General features: G+C 51.4%; 1 protein-coding gene across 1 annotated transcript; it reads left to right on the forward strand.

Moving 5' to 3' along the window:
- The first annotated feature begins 330 nt into the window (after positions 1 to 330).
- LOC119585046 (achaete-scute complex protein T5-like) lies at positions 331 to 1,728 on the forward strand. The gene has a single exon (XM_037933663.1). The coding sequence runs from the start codon at positions 828 to 830 to the stop codon at positions 1,638 to 1,640; it is 813 nt and encodes a 270-aa protein (XP_037789591.1). The 5' UTR covers positions 331 to 827; the 3' UTR covers positions 1,641 to 1,728.

Below are 1,728 nucleotides of genomic sequence, written 5' to 3' on the forward strand. Positions count from 1 at the left end.
AGCGCTTAGCAGCATCCTTTCTAACCCGCGAGCTGCACCTGACTGAGGTTGAACTCTTCCGCGGGCTAAGGCGCTCGCGAAACTTTCATACCGATGCCCATATAAAGCGACGTCACATATCATCTCTCAACATTCATCTGATCAACAATTTGTACTAATTATTTCTCCATTTCTTCTCTTAATAAACGGTCGAGGTGGCAAGAAAAATGGCGATATTTTTTTTTCCCCCGTTAAAGTTTTAACTTGCCAATTTGTGACGTCATCACTTTGGGCATGGTTAGGGCGATCGCCGAGGCAACGGCAGAATTCGCTCTCAGTTAAGCTCGCACTTCCACCGAGGGCAGACGGCTGTGGCGAAGCAGGAGGTGCCTTCGTTGCTCACTTGTCCGACAGAGGTCTCGCTCCTCAAGTGCAAGCGTTGCCGGGATCAATAGAGATATTTAGCCGTCACTGAATCGTCATCATTAGTTGAACGTGCCTTTGGAAAAGAAGGGCTAATGAATATATATTTTCCCATCAAGAACGTTTCCGTACGTTTATCGCCTGTACACATTTGGTAATATTCCATATTTGGTAGTAAGTCGAACATCTGTGGCGGGGAAAGAGTCGCCGCCGCTGTGTCTTCACGGAAGGCTACTGCTTATCCGAGACTATTCTGTTCTTCCTTCCTTTAATCCGGTTATGAAAAGAGGCTATTTTCCATGACTGCTATTCAATCGTGTTGTGTTTTTCTTTTGGACGAAGTAAAACCGTACTGAAACTTCGTGCGCAAGATTCATAGAAATTTCAATGCAGACGAAGTAGTGATCACACATCCCTCTCATGACATGATTGATATCATCTCGTCCAAAATGGAGGAGCACCGTCAGGAAGGAAAGATTGGTGGAAACGGCAGCGTCGAAGGCAAGAAAGCGGGCAATGCAAAGGAGAAGTATGGCCTTCGTCCGCGGACCATCATCAAGAGACTACAGCAAGAGAAGAGTCGTCAGGAGGTTCCCAAACCACGGCCCGCGAGGTCGAAGTCACGGCCAGCGCCGTTGTCGAAGTACCGGAGGAAGACCGCCAACGCACGCGAACGCCACCGCATGAAGGAAATCAACAACGCGTTCGAATCCCTCCGCAAGGTCCTCCCGGCGTTGGAAATCCACACCAGTTCCTCGTCCATGACCAAAATCACGACGCTGCGCATGGCAGTCGGTTACATCCGGGCCCTATCAGAGGTGCTGGAGGACGACGGCGAGGCCAACCTGCTCTCCCTCCAGACGACGATACACCAGTCCATCCACGACTCCCTCCAGCACTCCATGCAGGTGGCGACGCCGTCGGCCGGGGACATCTCCGTCCTGCAGCACGGGACTTCCATGTCCTACTTCGCCCAGCAGTGCATGCCGCACGTGATGGATTATCGCCCCAGCTGTGGCCTCATGTCGTCTTCTTCCGGCTCCTCTTTGGATCTTCGAGGCTCGGTGAGCAGCGGGAGCGACCTGGAGGAGCTGCTCTCTGACGACTCGGTGCTGCTCGAGGACAACCTCGACGTCTTCCACGACATCCAGACCTTCTGCGAAGGGGACCCTTTAGAAGTGATCCTCGCGCCGGACAAAATTCACCCGCAGACTTTCACACACGAAATGTGCAACTAGAAACACACTGAATGGTTGACTTTACTCTCGTGTGGATAGAATAGTGTTTGGCGATTGTTTTTCTACGGAAACAAAACGCTCTTACAGA

This window comes from Penaeus monodon, chromosome 19 (genome assembly GCF_015228065.2).
Source record: "Penaeus monodon isolate SGIC_2016 chromosome 19, NSTDA_Pmon_1, whole genome shotgun sequence".
Taxonomy (NCBI): domain Eukaryota; kingdom Metazoa; phylum Arthropoda; class Malacostraca; order Decapoda; family Penaeidae; genus Penaeus; species Penaeus monodon.

Excerpts from the sequence above, each read along its gene's own strand:
- LOC119585046 (XM_037933663.1), top strand. The coding sequence starts at position 828 with ATGATTGATATCATCTCGTCCAAAATGGAGGAGCACCGTCAGGAAGGA.